At 58.9% G+C, this 16,199-nt stretch overlaps 1 protein-coding gene across 21 annotated transcripts in view; it reads left to right on the forward strand.

Annotated features, from left to right (window-relative positions):
* The window catches only part of ST3GAL4 (ST3 beta-galactoside alpha-2,3-sialyltransferase 4), a 34,066-nt gene extending 22,264 nt beyond the window's left edge, over window positions 1-11,802 (forward strand). For 9 of the 21 annotated variants that reach the window (XM_053928043.1, XM_045192755.2, XM_045192742.2 and 6 more), the window contains exons 2-11: window positions 4,214-4,289; window positions 4,593-4,665; window positions 5,046-5,126; window positions 5,367-5,464; window positions 5,678-5,738; window positions 6,275-6,370; window positions 6,463-6,652; window positions 7,336-7,479; window positions 10,664-10,807; window positions 11,117-11,802. In XM_053928043.1, coding sequence (XP_053784018.1) covers window positions 4,274-4,289; window positions 4,593-4,665; window positions 5,046-5,126; window positions 5,367-5,464; window positions 5,678-5,738; window positions 6,275-6,370; window positions 6,463-6,652; window positions 7,336-7,479; window positions 10,664-10,807; window positions 11,117-11,203 — 990 coding nt within the window. In that variant the 5' untranslated portion in view covers window positions 4,214-4,273 and the 3' untranslated portion in view covers window positions 11,204-11,802. Of the gene's footprint in view, window positions 1-680; window positions 1,287-2,779; window positions 2,799-3,865; window positions 3,995-4,213; window positions 4,290-4,568; window positions 4,666-5,045; window positions 5,127-5,366; window positions 5,465-5,677; window positions 5,739-6,274; window positions 6,371-6,462; window positions 6,653-7,335; window positions 7,480-10,663; window positions 10,808-11,116 lie in introns of those variants that run through there. The other 12 variants (XM_053928042.1, XM_045192749.3, XM_045192746.3 and 9 more) reach the window with 7 other exon arrangements.
* The last annotated feature ends 4,397 nt before the right edge of the window (window positions 11,803-16,199 follow it).

The following is a 16,199-nucleotide window of genomic DNA, read 5'->3' on the forward strand; positions in this document are numbered from 1 at the left end:
TTAGTAGGGATGGTGTGCCGGCCAGTCGGTTGTGTGGGGAGACTGAGTTGACCATGTTGGGGCCGGGAGGGGCTGGGGAGAGGTCTGGTTGGGGACAGGGTCACTTTTGAGGAGTTTAAGGTCATCCAGGTAGCATGTGCCATTGAATGTTGGTAATATTAGGATGGGTTCCAGGAGAGAAATTAAAGGGCTGGAAGTAAAGACCTTGAATTATCAGGTATGGGTAGTAGTTAAAGCTCTGGAAACGAATGAACTCCTGTGAAAACAGACCGGGGAGAGTGGAAGTTCAAGGGCGCGTCCCTGGATACTGCGCACACTCAGAGCCTCAGGGCCAGCACAGGGACGGTCACGGAGGCAGCGAGGAACCCGGGGAGGGGCTAGACCTAGAAGCCAAGAACAAGGCACTGGCTGACGGTGTCAAAGGCTTCCGCAAGACCAATTTCAGCGTAGAAGTAAGGGTGGGAGGCAGGGCTGGAGTAGGGTGAGGGGTTGTGTGGGAAGTGTGACTGTTGGAGGCCAGGAGAGGGATGCAGGGGTAGCTTGAGGAGGAGACCAAGGCAGAGAGGGGTGTAGTTTTGTTTTAGGAAGAGACCTGAGTACGTTCATTGGTCAGAGAGATGGATGAGTCAGGGCCAGAGTGGGTGGGGGCGGGGGGCAGGATCCACTGATCAGGAGCAAAGCTGGAAAGGTGATTGGGGAGTCAGGGTCCAGGTACAGGGATTAGGAGGGGCAGGAATGGCAGGTGAGTCTAGAGGCGGCAGGCAGACAGCTCCCATTTTCCCTACAGAACAGGGAAAACGGTCTCTGAACGAATAAGAACAGACCCTGTGCTTCTGCCTCCCAACCCCCTTCCTTCGGTCTTTGGAGGAGCATTACTCCGTGTCCCAGCGGGGGTTCTGAGGGGCCTGGCATCACGCTGTGCCCGTTGGGGGGCAGCTCAGTCTCCTGTACTTCTTGGTACAGCCTCTGCCTGCCGAGTACTCACTGTGTCGACCGTGGGTGCCGGAGCAGCGGGGGTTATGGTTGCTGTTTCCATGGGGTTTGTTTCTGTAGCCGGTGGCCCCCAGGCTGCCCTCGGGTGAGTGCTGTGGCAGTTCCCACCAGCCTCCCTTCTGCCCGGGACACTGTGGCTCCTGGCAAAGCACCAAAGAACACACAGCCTTCCTTGTCCTGGGGTCAGCTTTGCCTCGCGGGCTGGGAAGCCCGGCTCCCGGCAGCCAGTGGCAGGTAGAGGCTGCTGCACCTTGGACCAGATGAGTGGATCGGACACCTGCTTTCCTGCCCAGGTACCCCGCTTTGAGTTCTCTCCTGTCCTTTCGTACCTCGGGGCTCAGTCTGTCACGTGGGGTTGCTGCTGGGAGAAGGCTACCCATTGTCCTGAGGCAGCAGCCAGCCCAAGGACCACGCTCCTGGGGTGTCTGGGGCCAGCTAGCCATCCCCTGGGCTTGGCTCAGTGAGGGGAGGGGTTGGGCTGATAAGACCCCGGATGGGGCACCTTAGAGCAAGCCCTGAGACCAGCCGGCCTGCTGAGCAGAGCGCCAGCGCGGTTTGGGAAGAGACACAGCACAACTTTCTTGGTCAAAGAAGGGCTAGCTGTCTTGCTGCTCAGGACCGGTCAGTGCCGGTCCCCTCTGCTGGCGACGGTGGCCTCCATCGAGGGGGGCCTACGGGGCGGCCGAGTGTCTGTCTTTCAGTTGCTGCGGCACACGCTCTCTGTCGCGTGTCCATCTCGGCTGTGCGTTAGAGTCCTGAGGGAAGTGGGGGTGGGGGTTGGCTCTGCCTTGTTTTTTCACTTGGCCAGGCCGGGTCCTGCCCCTGACCAATTAAGTAAGAATCTGGCAGAGCGGGGCCTGGGTGTCTGTACATTTTTTAAACTTCTCAGGTGGTCACTTGCCTTGTGCAGTCGGCGCTGTGATCTTCCGACATGGGGGGAGATGAAGTCAGATGGGGGAGCCCTGGTCGCCTGGGGCAATGTGGGAGCTGGGAGGGCCCTGGTCTCAGCCTAGCCGCAGGGCCCCCCTCCCGGGGGGCTGGTTAGGCTTGGACCCACCCACACCCACTGGGTCAGAAAGTGCCTGTTCGAGTTTGAGGAACCTGCTTTCGCCACCCTCTGGCCCAGTGCTGCTCAACCTTGGAGTCGCCTGGGGTGCTTGGACAAGTTCCGGCGCTGGGCCAGACGCACGAGGTCAGAATTCCTAGGTTTGGGACTGTCAGCACCCCCGGGCAACTCTCTCCGACACCTGGAGCACACCCCTCCGTCCTGACCAGTGTTTCTCCCACTTTGAATGTGCACTCGAATCCCCTGGATCTTATTCCAATGTGGGCCCTGATTCTGTGGGTCTGGAGGGGCCTGAGAGGAGGGGTTTCTACCGAGTTTCCTAGTAAGGCTCAGGCGGCCGCTTAGAGGCGCAATGACCTGCAAGTGTCCAGCGCCCACGCCCCAGTGTCACAACCAAAGAAACCGAGGGTCAGAGAGGGAGAAATGACTCCCCCAAAGCAGCCCAATATGCTACTTCATTCACTACTGTTCAGGGCTGGCTGTGTGCCAGGCAGCTGCTACATGCCAGGGTCAATGCCGGGACAAGCAGACCAGACTCCTGCCGGCACGGAGCTTACACTCCACTGGGGGAATCAGAGAGTAAACAGATGAGTCGCTGAAGGACTGACCGGTCAGAACTGCACCCACTGGGGGAATCAGAGAGTAAACAGATGAGTCGCTGAAGGACTGACCGGTCAGAACTGCGCCGGAGGCCGCAGAGAGGTGGCATGCAGGGAATGAGGGCCGTGGCTGTGGGCAGGTAGGGGAGCCCCGCCCTTCTGGAAAAACAATCAGGGGAGTTATTAGAACCATGACCTCCCCTGGGGTCTGCTGATGGCACACCTGGGACGTGACTGGACAAGGCCACCCTCCGTCCCCAGGAGACGGGCGCCTCTGACCCTCCGGATGACTCCTTGCTCTCGTCCCCACACGCACTCTCCTCCTGCTCTAGGCTCATCCTTCAGGGCTTGGAGACTCTACCAGGAGCCCAGCGAGTGCCCCCTGGGTGCAGGGCACGACTTCGTGATAGGACAGTGCTCAGGGTCATTGATTTGGGATTTGTAACAAAACCCAGGCCATGTCCGGACGCTGTCCCCCGCCTCTGAGGAACAGTTGATTTTTCGTTTATCCCGGGAGTGCAGGCACTTGTGCTGCTTCGGAACCGAGGCTAAGCACAGAAGTGCCCGCCCCCCGCCCGCACAGGCGACCGAAGCCGCCCCAGGGGCAGGGCCAGGAATATGGGTTTTTGGTAATTGGCCTGGTGATCCGTGGGGCCCAGATCCCCAGGGAACCCGGCATGGAACCCCCCGGGGCCACTCTGTGTGGCTGTGGACACTGCGGGAATTTCCCCCCCGGGCCGACCCCAACGCGTGGCCCTGGCCGTGTTCTGTGATTGCGGGACCTCTCTGTGACTGTACGAGCAGCAGCTCCCAGCTCCACAGCCTGTCCTTTCTGCGCTGGCCTTTGCCCGTAGCAGAAGAGTCCCCCACCTCCTCACTGATCAAACAGACTCTGGTGCTGCAAGCACCCCGCATCCAAACACGCTGCCCTCGCCGGTTCCTCTGGGTGCCGAGGGCTCAGACCGTGTTTGCGTTTGGTCAGAGTCCAGAGGGCTGGAGGGGCACCTCGGGGACCATCTCGTAGCTGCACCCTCCCCTCACTGTCTGGTCTGCGCAGGCCTGTTTGGCTGGAGTAGAGAGAGACACGTGATGGGGAGGTGGCCAGAAGCAAGGTGAGGCCTTGGGTGGTGGTGAATAAACTTTTAATTGCATAATATATGAATCACACCCATATACAGTTAGTTTGACTTTCTTGTAAAAAAAAAAAATAGGGGAGGTGCCCATTTGCCTCCCGGAGCTGGCCCTTTCCTGGTCTAAATGAAGAAGAGGACAGCAAGGGAATCACTCTGGAGAAGCTGCAACCAACCACTCTAGCGCGGAACCCAACCCTCGAGGGGTGGGACTTGGTTTCCCTTCCTGGCTCATAGGCCCCTGATGCTGCCTTTGAGGGGCTGGGGGAGTCCAGGGTGAGAAGGGCCAGCTCTGGATGGCTGCCCTGAGGCAGCTTGGGCAGAAAGAGGAGGCGGGAAGAGGCGGGCTGTGGGCGTGTCCTGCTCCGGCATCTGGCAGGAGTGTGTGTGGAGCTGACCAGACACCTATGACTCCTGTCTCCTAGGTGGCCCGAGGCAGCCGGGATGCCAGCTCTCCCCAGGAACCCTGCTTCCTGCTGAGAAACATGATCAACAAGTCCCGTGAGTGATGCCCAAGAGCCTTCACCCTGAAATATGCCTCCCGAGAAGCAGTCTTCATTATCGTCCTGGGACCTGGGGGGCTGTGGAGGGACGGACAAGGAGCTAGGGCCCCCCCTTCAACTTGAAGGACATTGGAAGTGCTCGGGCCCGAGCCCTTTGCTGGAAAGCAAGGGCCAGACCGGGCCAGAAGCTGGGCCAGCCTGAGTTGCGGGTGGGGGGGTCCCAATGGGGTCGGTGAGAAGGTGGCCGAGGGCTGCACCTGCCTCTTTCTGCCTCTAGCTCCTCTGTGCGTGTGCCCTGCAGGCTGGAAGCTGCTGGCCATGTTGGTGCTGGTGCTGGTCATCATGGTTTGGTACTCCATCTCCCGAGAGGACAGGTACGTCGGGCTGCGAGTCCGGCTCCCACGTCCTCAGACTCCGGAAGGAACGTCACATGGTGGGGGCAGAGTGGGGCAGGGCGGTCAGAGAGCCCCAGGGTTACCTCTCCCTGTAGCTGCTGGCATGAGATTCTTCCAGGAGGGTAGGTGGTGGGTTTGGGGGCGGGGCATGGGATGACACCCCCAGACCCTTGCTGGGGCGTTCAGAAGGAACAGCTGCCTCCTCCATGGTTTGGTTTCAAAATGGACCAGGGGTTGAAATGACCCCCCTCTCCCCGGCATGTTGTGCTCCAGCACCTGGGACCCGTGTGCCGTGGGAGAAGGTGGATGCTGGGCTCCACGGCTGACCGCAGCTCCTGTCTCTCCTCTTCCACCCCCAGTTTCTATTTTCCCATCCCAGACAAGGAGGAGCCCTGCCTGCAGGGGGAGGCAGAGAGGAAGGCCGCTAAGCTCTTTGGCAAGTGAGTGCTTGGGCTGAGGTGGGTGGGCAGAGCCTGAGGTGAGCCTGGATTGAGTTTCACAGGGTGGGGGGCCTCAGAGCTAGCTGGACTGGGGGTGGCGTGCTGGTGGACCTGGGTTAGAAGAAGTCAGGGAAGGAGGGCGTGGCCCTTGGACATGGTGTAGGAGATGAGTCAGGGGCCTGATCCTGGTTCTGACCTTTCCACATTAATCCTTTCCCACCCGCACCCTGCTCTCTGCAGCTACTCTCGAGATCAGCCCTTCTTCCTCCGGCTTAAGGATTACTTCTGGGTCAAGACACCCTCCGCCTACGAGCTGCCCTACGGGACCAAGGGGAGTGGTAAGCACTGCCTGGGGTTGTGGGGACAGCGGGTCACCTTGGCCACCCCCTCCTGTTTGGCACTCCACAGTCCCCGTGCCCAGGTTCTCAGCCGGGCCCAGGCTCTGCCCTGGGGCAGGGGCGCAGAAGGCAGGCAAAGCCCTGAGGAGTGGAAGAGGGAGAATGGCACGCTGGCTCTTGTCATCAGCCCCTTCCGATCGGTTCTTTTCGTAGAGGACGTGCTCCTCCGGGTTCTGGCCATCACCAGCTCGTCCATTCCGGAGAGCATCCTGCGGTAAGCAGACTGCCCACTCGCTCTGGCTCCAGTGCCTCCTCCTTCCTGCCCCAGCGAGCAGCAGTCGGGGCCCAGCACCCCCATGGAGCCCTCCTGTCACTGGTCCCCCACGGCCCATTTGGCCCATTTCCTAGCCTGCCCATCTCCAGGGGAGGCAAGTGCATCGGTCCCCGCAGCAGTGAGCCTGGGCGTCTGGCTGCTGGAGCAGGCAGAGGCTGCTGAGGGGTTGCCGGGGCAACAGGCAGGCCCAAGCAGCAGGCGAGGGGCTCTGCAGTGGGGTTCCTTACTGGCACTCCTCAGTTGTCTTCATGTCTCTCCTCCTCTCCCTCCCGTGCTCTGCTCGGTTTCCTCTCCGGTTACAGAGGCCCAGTGCCGCAGAGGCAGCAACACAATGAGCATGGCCCCCTGGAGATGCCTGTCCCCCGGGGACCAGGGACTCGGGGGGTCTGGGGAGGGATCCTGAGCCTGGCCGGGCAGAGGCAGACCCAGGGCGGGGCAGCAGTTGCTCCTGGATCTGAGCGCCCTCTCCCCGGCAGCCTCCAGTGCCGCCGCTGCGTGGTGGTGGGCAACGGGCACCGGCTGCGCAACAGCTCGTTGGGCGAGGCCATCGACAAGCACGACATGGTCATCAGGTCTGTATGGCCGGCTTGCCCGCTTCTGGTTGGGGGCGGCTGCAGACAGACTGGGGCACCCCGGGCAATGGCAGCATCCTCCTGCCTCCCAGGCTGAACAACGCCCCCGTGTCTGGCTATGAGGGTGATGTGGGCTCCAAGACCACCATGCGCCTCTTCTACCCGGAGTCTGCGCACTTCAACCCCAAGGTGGAGAACAACCCCGACACGCTGCTCGTCCTGGTGGCTTTCAAGGCCATGGACTTCCACTGGATTGAGAGCATCCTGAGCGATAAGAAGCGGGTATGTGGGGACACGGGGACCCTGCCTGAGTCTGGCCCTCCGTGCCGTGATGTCTGCTCTGCTGTCCCAGAGCTGGCGTGGGGAGACGTGAACCCAGTCTCCTGCAGGGCTGCCCGGCAGCCAGGGCCCGGGGCTGGAAGGAGTCAGGTGGCAGCCAAGGGCGCCCCAGGCTCGAGGCTGCCTGGGGCAGAAAAGCTGCCAAACTCTTTGCCAGGGAGAGAGCCGGGAGCGGAGGAAAGGGCAACAGTCATCTCCCAGGCAGGGGCAGGTTAGGATATTCAAGACCTGGGTCCTCTCCAGGTGTTCCCCACAAAGTCCACTGTGTCTCCTTATCATCCGGTCAAGTGCCGAACTGTCCCTCTGGTGCTTTTGCCCAGTGTTGACACAGCTCTGACTTCGAGGCCCACCCCCTCGCCCCCCACCTGCCTGCAGATTCTTAGAAGTGGGATGGCTGCGCCTCGTTCTCACTCTCCTGGCCCCTCTGGGTGGGGGTGCCCTCCTCTCTCGCCCTGCTCCGCTCCTCTGGTCCCCCTTTCTTATCTCTGGTGCAGGCCTTCACCTCCCTGCCCTCGCCCTGAGGATCTCGGCCATCACATGGACCCCATTCCCTGGCCGAGGACCTCTGGGCTAGACCTGAGAAGCACCCCATCTCCCATCCCTTCCTTCCAACCTCAACCCCCTAGGTGCGAAAGGGCTTCTGGAAACAGCCTCCACTCATCTGGGATGTCAACCCCAAGCAGATTCGGATTCTGAACCCCTTCTTCATGGAGATGGCAGCTGACAAACTGCTGAGCCTGCCCATGCCACAGCCACGCAAGGTTAAGCAGGTGCTGATGTGACGGGCAGCCAGAGGGGCGGGGGCGCAGGTGGGAAGTAGGTGGGGGGGGCCCGAGAGAGTCAGGAAGCCGGAGAGGCCCCAGAGAGAGGAGAGAGCCATCAGCTCCCATAGGAGTCGCACCTGTGAAGGCCGGGGGACCTTCGGGCACACACACACACACACGCGTGTGTTAGCCTGCCCAGGCTGGGGACAGCGCAGACTTGCGAACCCCAGGCCATCTCCAAAGTGAAGAGTTCCGGGAGGGCCATTCCTGGGGCTAGGGGCGGGACTTAGAGGATGGTTTGGGCAGGCACCGGTCAACATTTGTACATTGGGCCTGGCTGGGACAGTCTCGGCCTTATCTGCAGGACAGCTCAAGCCGGGACAGCCGCTGTCAGATCGAGTCAGCGGCAATCTCGCAGAGGGGTCGGCCCGGGCTGAGGTTTTGAGCTTGCAGTTTGAACGGCCTACCACGGTGAATCACAGAGGCATGGTGTAGTTTTGCAGGTTTAGGTTTTAGCTCTCAGTGCCCTTGGTGGTCACATGGTCACCGTTGGCTTGGTGCTACCTGAGCCTCTGAGAGGCCGGGCGGGCAAGCAGACAGAGGTGACCAGCAGAAGCAGACAGGACTCCTGTGGCCTTGGGCAAGTCAGCTGCTCGGAGCCTCTGTTTTCTTATCTCTGCAGTGGGGGTGTGACCTTTGAAGGCCACTGCGGGGTTTAAAGAGACACTTACGAAGCAGGTCTGTCGGGGAGACCAGCACACAGTGGAGGCCAAGTTTTGAGTCAATGATTTTATCCTTTACTGGGCGTCCGTCCACTGGGGTTCAGCTTCACGTGTTGAACCCCTGCTGCTGAGACTGCTGGAGCGGGGCCGCCCCCAGCAGGCAGGCAGGTGGGCAGTCTTGCTCCTTGCTCTGAGGGCCCTCGGGCCGGCAGAATAAACACACAGGCGCAGCATGGCATTGCCAAATGCCCAGCGGAGAGTTGTGCCAGGTGCCGCGGGATCTCAGAGCAGGGCAGACCTCGGCTGGGGGCTGTTTCGGAGCCCCCGCCCCCAGAGGAGGTGGTGCTGGGGCTGGGCCTTCTGGGGTCCTGGGGCGCATCCGGCAGAGAACGGGGGAAGGTACGTCATTTGACAAAACCCAACACCAAATGCTCCCTCTGCACTGAGTTCTGCAAGTGCGGTTGCAGGGGCAGCTTGGAGGTACTTTCCGCCCCCGAAGGCTGGAGGGGGGGCAGGAGAAAGGAAGGACCAGAACCCTGCTCCTGCAGCGGGCCGAGAAACAGAAGGGGTGGACCTGGTCTGTGTTAGTTTCCTGTCACTGCCTCACAAGTTGCCACAGGGCAGTGGCGCCCCACAGCAGCACGGGTGCGCCGGCTCCCTGTTCCTAGGTCAGACGTCCTGTCCAGCGTGGCCGGGTTCTCCGCCTAGGGTAGGTGTGCTGTTGCCCCGCTGTCCCAACGTTGCCTGTTCCTGTGAAACCTGTCATAAGCTGAGATGGCGAAGAAGCACTTGCCATTGATCTCTGTGTCTTTATTTCTTTCACCACAGTTGCCACGTTCAGTTACGTCCGGTTTTATGCTAAGCGCAGCACCCTCATGAGGTCTCCCAGGCTTTCCCGATGTGTTAGGGCACATCTTGCTGACATGCCCAAAATAAACCTAGAGAAAGCGCAGATGCTCAGCCTCGGTCCGCAGCTCTGGCGGCAGGATGCTGGGTGTGGTTCTGGGGGAAGGAGCTTGGCGGGGCCACTGATGTTGCAAAACAAATGCTGAGGCTGTGTTTGCTTTTCACCTCTTTTCTTAAAAGTGGAAATCCTCTTTGGACTTCTTTAGGTTAGCAAACACAGGCGCTTCGGTAGGTCTTTCGTAAAAGCGAGTGGCACAACAGGAACTTTCGGAAAGCGGTGAATGCTGTAGGAGGCTGGAATCCGGGCAGCAACTGGGCTGAGTTCTCCTCTAGAGGCTGGGGAGCCAGGAGTGGGGGGGGGGGCGACTCGCTTCCAAGCTTCTTCTTGTGGGAAGAATCTAGTTCCTAGTGGTTATAGGAGCAAGGTCCCATTTTCTTGCTGGCTTCCGGCCAGGGGGGGCAGAGCTCCCTCAGCTCCTCCCCACGTGTCCCTCTCCGCCTTCAGCCAGCCCCAGCTTGATAAATCCCTCGGGCTTCTTATCTCGGACTTCCTCCACTGCTCAGCTCCAGACCCAGATAAGTTCATGGAATTAGGTCAAGCTCCCCGGGGTTATCTTCGCTGTCAGGGTCGAGGGTGCCTCTACAAAGCCACACGACAGAATGCGATGTAGCTCATCGTTGCTGCGGTTTCCACACGCACGCAGGGCGAGGGCCTTTGGGAGTCACCTGAGAATCCTCCCGCCACAACATGTACCTTCCAGGTGGAATGGAGAGGTGTACGACAACGCCAGGTTCCCCGCTTGGACAGCTGGGTGGGCGGGAGCACAGGGGGAGAGGTGGGTGAGTTTAAGAGGCTGGCGACTGGGCGGGGCTGGCAGGAAGGCGGTGGCAGCATGGTGCGGTGAAGGTCTGAAGGGGATGAGGTAGCTTAGTGGCACTGACACGAGGTGACATGGACGGAAGGCCCGGCAGGAAGTGGCAGATGGAACGAAATGATAGCAGAGTTCAGAAGTAGATGCTGGTGAAACCCTGGCTTCAGGAGGCCCGATCAGCTGCAGTGTCTGGGAGGCAGAAGCTGAGGACAGTGGGGTGGGGGGCGGTCTGGACCCCAGGGCGTCCGTCCCTGGGGGTGAACTGGGGGTGGGGAAAGGCAGGTCCCTGGAGCAGCCCAGGAAGCGGATGGAAAAGTCTTGCCATCCTACTTGACAGAAGGGGAGAGAGCACACCCACAAAGGGTCCCCCGTGAATGTGGGGGTCTCACGTCTGAAAGAGGCGAGGTTCTCCAAGACTCAGAGCAGAACCGTTCCACTCCTTGGGGAGCCGCTGAGCAGCGATAAGCCACCGGTTCCCCATCTGTGCTGTGCCGTGTGGGGGCTACGAGCCACATACGGCTATTTCAATTTCAATTAAATAAAATGAAAAATTCAGTCCCTCAGCTACACGAGCCCCCTTCGCTTGCTCAGTTGCCAGCTGTGCCGGTGGCTGCCGCACAGGACGGCCCAGCAGATGCTGCCAGAAGCACAGCCCCCCCTAACAACACGTCCCTCACCCTTGTCCCTCAGAAGCCCACCACAGGCCTGTTGGCCATCACCCTGGCCCTCCACCTCTGCGACATGGTGCACATCGCTGGCTTCGGCTACCCTGACCCCCACAACAGGAAGCAGACCATTCATTACTACGAGCAGATCACGCTCAAATCTATGGCGGTAAGGGGCCTCCCCTGCAAGCTGGGCTGGGCAGACCAGTCTGGGACACGGCAGGGAGTGAGTGGTGCCAGGGGCCCAGAGGTGGCTCACAGGGAGGCCACTGAGAGTCAGAACAGGCACCAAGGCCTCTGGACTCCCAGGCCAGTGTCTTCTGTGTTTGGCCACACAGATTGTTCTTTCTGAGAGGCGGCATGGGGAAGGGAGTTCCCAGAGTGTGGGGCTGTCGGGGGCGGGGGGGCCAAGGAGGCTGTTCTGGGCCAGGGACACCCCTGGGAGACCCTCAGTTTGCTTCCTTGGCTGTCTCCACAGGGCTCGGGCCACAACGTGTCCCAAGAGGCCCTGGCCATCAAGCGGATGCTGGAAGTCGGAGCAGTCAAGAACCTCACTTACTTCTGATCTGGGCGGGAGCTGTACCCATCGGTCCGCCCACTCTGCTGCCTGAGCGACCCCCAGCCACGGCGGTGGGGGTGCCTGGTGCCCGTGGGACCAGCCTGGTCTCCCCCTTGCCTGTGTGGGGAGGGGCCCCGGGACTGGCCAGGTCTGAAGAGAGGCCATGCCCCTGGCTGCTCTGTCAACAGGGAAGCCAGATCTAGTCCGGGTGGAGGCCCTGGGGCTGTGGGAGCCCGGTGAAGGAACCAGGGCTGTTGCTGTGATATCCCCTGTCCGTCACTGCTGGGAGATTATTTAATGGGCTATTTAATTAAGGGGAAGAAAGTGCTGTGGGCTGGTCCCATGGCATCCAGAAAGGGGGACATTTACAGTGTTCGGACCACTTTTTATAAAACCACAAAAGTGAGGGGCCCACTAAGGCCTAGATCCGGAGCCGGCCTCCCGGGAGGGGGGTCGCCTGGAGTGTGTGCGCGTCTGTCCTCCAGAGAGCGGCTGCCCCTCCCAGCGGGCATGGGAAGAGCAGTGGTAGGTGTGTCCCATGGAGAAGGGAACCTCACCTGGAAAAGAGGTACCAAACAAATTAAACTATTTTTCCTAAAACAGAAGCAGTTGTGATAACACTGTGTCCTTTCGGATTGGGGAGGATGTGGGCAGGCAGTGGGACCCGGCAGTGGACAGGCTTGTTAAAGACCCAGGGGGACCCAGAGCAGGTCACAGTCATTCAGGAAGTTTATTTTTGAGTATAGTGCTTGGTGCCAAGTCATACATTGTCACCCTGGCATGGCGGCAGGCAAGCAAGTGGCGCCCAGAGCAGCCCCATCTGCTGGACACCCAGCCTGGCGTCCTGGATCCTGGTGTGCTTCCCAGAGGTGGGGAGGGGCGGGAGGATGCCAGATGGGAGGGGCAGCACCTCCCCACCTTCCTTCCTCTCTCTTACCACCAGCTTGCAGTTTGCAAAATCTCATGCTGGGAGGTGTCTGTGTGAGGACTCGGGTGGAGTCGGACAAAGGAAGCCAAGTTTTCCTTAGCAGATTAAGTGGGAACCATAAAAATGGAGTTTGCAAAAGGTCCTGCCAATGGCCTGGGCTGCCAAGGTTGGGACGGGCAGGGCTGGGGCAGCAGCTAAGGGGTTTGGCACGGCCTGCCCACCAGTTGCCAGGCCAGGGGGTGAAATGCCCCTCCCCCCCCAGGTCTCTAGACTTGGGATAGCCCTGCCATTTGCTTGTCTCTCCCCTCTTTGTTCTCCATCTTCCCAAGCCCTGCTTGGCTGCCAACTGGGCTTGCTGCCGCCCCACAGCTGTCTCTTTACATCTGGAGCCAGGAGGGAGAGCTGGAGCTCCCCACAGGGGGTGGGACTCACAGCTGCGTGCCTAGCTTTCTCGGAAAGAGTCCCGGCCTTGAGGTTTTGAAGCTGGGCTGGGATAGGACAGAGAGAAAAGGGCAGGGGCTTGGGGAGGGACAGAGGAAAATGACACATTTCTTGACAGTGTTAGAGAGGCCTCAACAACACCCACCATCATCCCATTGGTGGAGGGAAGGGAACAGCCGTTCTGGGAAGCCTGGTGGCATTACGGGGAAAGGGGGGAACTTTGCCAGCAAATAGGGGCCCAGCATCTGCCACCCCACATGGGGTTTTGCAAGGTGGGGGGAGGGGTCTTGCTGACAGGGGCATGAGCACAGGGTCGGGGATCTCAGTTCTGCTTCTCCCCGGTGCTTCCCCAGCTGTTTCTCATTGAGGGTGTGCAAGGGAGTGTCCATTTCCCCATCCAGGCCCATTGAAAGTGGCTGTCAGCACACGTGACCCAGCTGTCCTAGACTGGGGTCACTGCCTGTTACTGAACAGGCCGCACGGTGAGCCAGCATGCCATACACACGGACGGGTCAGACTCCACATGCACGTGCATGTAGACACAAGGGTGTGTTACACGCTCGTTGGGTTATGTCTCTGATGCCATGTGCAGACAGCCCTTCACGATCTCGCAAACACACAGGGCTGTGTGTCGGGGTGGGGTATACACACCCAACCCATCCATTGTCCCCTGGGGTGTGGGCTCAGCTTTCTCCTGGCTGCAGCCGGAGGCAACGCCGGTGGAGGGGCAGTGCTGCCAGGGGAGCTTTGATCTGGGGCAGCTGGGTGGGGTTCTTTGGTGTACTGAGAAAGGGACTTTCTTCTTCCGTTGGATGAACTGCCTGTCAGCCTGGCCGGTACTGATTAAACCGCGCCCTGAACACGGGGCAGGAAGGGGAACAGGGAACAGGAGGGGCAAGCCGTAGTGCAAGTCCACAGTCTGGGTTCTACACCAGGCTCTGCCACTTAATCATGGAGGACCGATGATTTCTTCACGTCCATGCTCCCAGGTCTTACGTTTCTCGGAACAAGAGGGTGGGCTGGGCCAATGAGGACCTCTTAGATCAGTATTATCTGGGGACGGATGAAGAATGCAGATTCTTGGGTCTAACCCAGGCCGCTGGGGTGCAGGAATCTGGAATTTTGACGAGCGCTCAGAACTACTGCTCTAGCAGTCTAGACTCCGGGATGACCTCATGCGCCTCTCAAATCCACCGTCTGGGTGCAAAGCCCATCCTAATCCCCCGCGTCCTGGAGCCGTTAGCGAGGCGCACTTGCGAGCGGAGCCCCCGGCAGGGCTGGCCCCGCCCCCGGCGGCCGGCGGCAGGGTGCGCACGCGCGTTCTCGCAGGAGCGCTGGGGCCAGCCTGGTGGCCGTGGGAACCGGGCGGGAGGGTCACCGCTGAGCGAGGCCTCTGGGGCTCGGCTCCAGCCCAGCCTCAGGCCCAGCCTCTATGAGCCCTGCCTCCCTCCGCAGAGGCCTGAAGAAGGGGACTCCCAGCCCAGCCACAGGGCGAGGCAAGAAGGAGGTTAGGCTTGGATCTAACCCTCGAACACATTTACGGGATTAACATCAGATGGTGTGCCTTAATTTGGGACACTTCGGGTTTTTATTTACACTTCCTAAGGACAATAGCACATCCCCCGAGACCGACTAGTCTGCGGAAATTGGGAGCTGGGAGCAGTTCTGTCCATAAGGCAGGAAAAGGCGGAATGCACGCAACGTAGCACAGACCGTGGGGTGGCAGGTCTCACTCCCTGCCCCCTGTCATCAGCCAGGTGAAGCCCTGCCCCTCCGACTGGAAAACGCACTGTGCATGCCCACCTCGCAGTGAGGTTTCAAGGGTCTAATGGGTAGATTGTGTGGACTGTAAAGAGTGATACCGATGTTAGATGAGAAAGCCGCCTTGCATAATGGAAAACACCAGAAAGCAGACGAACCAGGCGATGTACAGCTGCCGGGTCAAATATTTGTCCAGGTATGTAATAACATGGCCAGTTCCAGAAAAGTCTGTCTCTGAGTCACCTGCAAGCAAAGGAAGGGTCAGACATCAGCGCAATGACTCAAATGCAGGCTTTGCATAATCAAAGAACGAACAGTGAGTGCGAGCTGCTCTCTGACGGTGATTTTCCTGTCACGTCCGACGCCCTTGGGGCTTTTGGAGAAAGCGCTTTCTTGGGAGTCCTTATCCATTCATTTCAGTGGTATACACATCACACAGCACACCGCAGTAGGTTCCTACACCCAGGCTGATAAGTACGATCTCTGTGAGCGAGATCTCTCCACCCTGACTTTTTTCTGTTTTAATTATAGCTTCAGAGAACTGTTTGTTGCTCTTGCGCATTCCCATCTCTGTACCAGACATGGCCCCAGGAAAAACCTTACCAAATTAAAAGTTTAAGGAGGGATGTGTGTTTGTGTGTGTGTAGCTATAGCCTGTTTTCCTTTCCAGTTCTCTCTCCACAAGCCTACCTCTCTTGTTAGACAAGAGGCCTTGGGGATCCCGCATCCAAGAATCCAGGCAGGGAGCTGAACCCTGAGTCTCGGTAGATGCCAGATCTGGGGGGACCCCAAATGTATATCGGAAGGCCCTGCTTCCTCATGTAAGGGGCTGCAGAGAGCCGGCGTCAGGCGGGAGAGAGCACAGTCCTGTCGCTGAGGATCCAACAAAAGTTCCTGGGGAAAAATGAACTTGGGAGGGCAGATGTCAGGTTCCCAAGGAAAACGGACATTGTAAGATACATTCACCCCTCGAGAGAGGCACAGCTTCTTCTCAGGAATCTTGCAAGACTGGGAGGGTGGACTTGGGTGGAGGGAATGCGAGAAGGCTTAGATGGTGAAATCACACTAGGGGATTGAAGTTGGAATTACTGAACTAAGCTATTCCAGAACCATCCATTAGTCTGAGACTTCCTAAAAACACTATTTACCTACATCGCCCATTTTAACACTTAAGGAGTATCTTCTGCTTAAAAATGTGTTTCTCTCTTGAGGAAAAAAAAAACAAAGAATTACTAGAGTGGAAATTAGAGGCCAGCAGGGCAACTCTCTCCAGTTCTGTTCTCTTTCTCTGTAGATTTATGTTCCACTGGTGAAGGCCTGCATGGCAGGAGAGCTAGAGAAACTTTAAATTAAAAGTCAAATGGGCGTTCTTATCTAAAAATTCTTCTGTAGAAGCCCCGGCCCCTTACCCACATCACCTTATTTCCACTGCCCTCTTTCTTCAGTGTTTCTTCCAACTGTCATTTGTGATGTCCATTAGTGTCACAAATACATCTTCTGGTCCCTCAGCATAGGGACCCTGGCCCTTGTACTCTTCTTACAAAGCAGGCAAAGGTGGTGTCTTTAATTTGGTCCACCTGATTGTGTCTTTGGGGGTGACCTGCAGGGGAGACTCCCTGTGTTCGGTTTCTGTCCTGAGCAGCTCTTTTCCTCTTGCATCATTGGGAACAGATGCCAGAGAAGCTCTAGCTCCTAAGATCCCAGTGCTCCCACTTGCTGTTTCCTGAGACTCCGCTTACCTCGTCTTGGAATCTCAGGAGCGTTCTTGAATGTTCTCACAGCATTCCAAGGCATTTCCAAGGGCCATGAGGTTAAGCAGCAGCGGAAGGAGATAGATGTCTTTGCAGGGCTCATCTGCCTGGTCTGTGGGCT

Source organism: Desmodus rotundus, chromosome 7 (genome assembly GCF_022682495.2).
Source record: "Desmodus rotundus isolate HL8 chromosome 7, HLdesRot8A.1, whole genome shotgun sequence".
Classification (NCBI taxonomy): domain Eukaryota; kingdom Metazoa; phylum Chordata; class Mammalia; order Chiroptera; family Phyllostomidae; genus Desmodus; species Desmodus rotundus.